The 754-nt window shown below is 70.2% G+C and overlaps 1 protein-coding gene across 1 annotated transcript in view; it reads left to right on the top strand.

Annotated features, from left to right (window-relative positions):
- Positions 1-437, top strand: part of LOC120500662 (5-aminolevulinate synthase, erythroid-specific, mitochondrial-like) — a 1698-nt gene extending 1261 nt beyond the window's left edge. Inside the window, exon 2 of the mRNA XM_039705834.1 lies at positions 221-437. Coding sequence (XP_039561768.1) covers positions 221-375 — 155 coding nt within the window. The 3' untranslated portion in view covers positions 376-437. The remainder of the gene's footprint in view (positions 1-220) is intronic.
- The last annotated feature ends 317 nt before the right edge of the window (positions 438-754 follow it).

The following is a 754-nucleotide window of genomic DNA, read 5'->3' as shown; positions in this document are numbered from 1 at the left end:
GACAGGACATGGGGGGACACGGGGGGTCACTCGGGGGGGTCATTGGTCACTCGGGGGGGTCAGTGGTCACTCGGGGGGTCACTCGGGGGTGTCACTGGTCACTCGGGGGGTCAGTGGTCACTCTGGGGGGGTCAGTAGTCACTCGGGGGGGGTCAGTGGTCACTCGGGGGTGTCCCCGGTCACTCGGGGGTGTCCCCGCTCACTGCCCCCCCGCCCCCAGACCAGCTGTCCGAGTGCTGGGGGGCGCTGGGGCTGCCCCGGGACTCGCCCCTGGGCCCGGCCTGCGCCTCCTGCCAGCGCCCGCTGCACCTCTCGCTGATGAGCGCCTGGGAGCGGCAGCACTTCCAGCCGGGGGGGCTCCCCCAGACCGCCTGAGACCCCCGGACCCGCCTGGGACCCCCGGAACCGCCTGAGACCCCCGAAACTGAGACCCCCGGAACCGCCTGGGACCCCCAAAACTGCCTGAGACCCCCAAACTGAGACCCCTGAAACCGGGACCCCCGGAACCGCCTGAGACCCCCAAAACCCGCCTGAGCCCCCGGAACCGCCTGGGACCCCCGAACCGGGACCCCCGGAACCGCCTGGGACCCCCAAACTGAGAGCCCTGAAACCGGGACCCCCAGAACTGACTGAGACCCCCGGAACTGCCAGGAACAGGAGTGACCCCCTAAAGACAGCCCGAGACCCCCAGAAACAGCCTGAGACCCCCCAAAATTGACTGAGCCCCCCCAAAAACCGCCTGAGACCCCCAAAC

Source organism: Passer montanus, unplaced genomic scaffold, assembly GCF_014805655.1.
Source record: "Passer montanus isolate IOZ18808 unplaced genomic scaffold, ASM1480565v1 scaffold1862, whole genome shotgun sequence".
Lineage (NCBI taxonomy): Eukaryota > Metazoa > Chordata > Aves > Passeriformes > Passeridae > Passer > Passer montanus.
The sequence above is the reverse complement of the archived record's forward strand: the minus strand, read 5'-3'. Positions and strand labels throughout refer to the sequence as shown.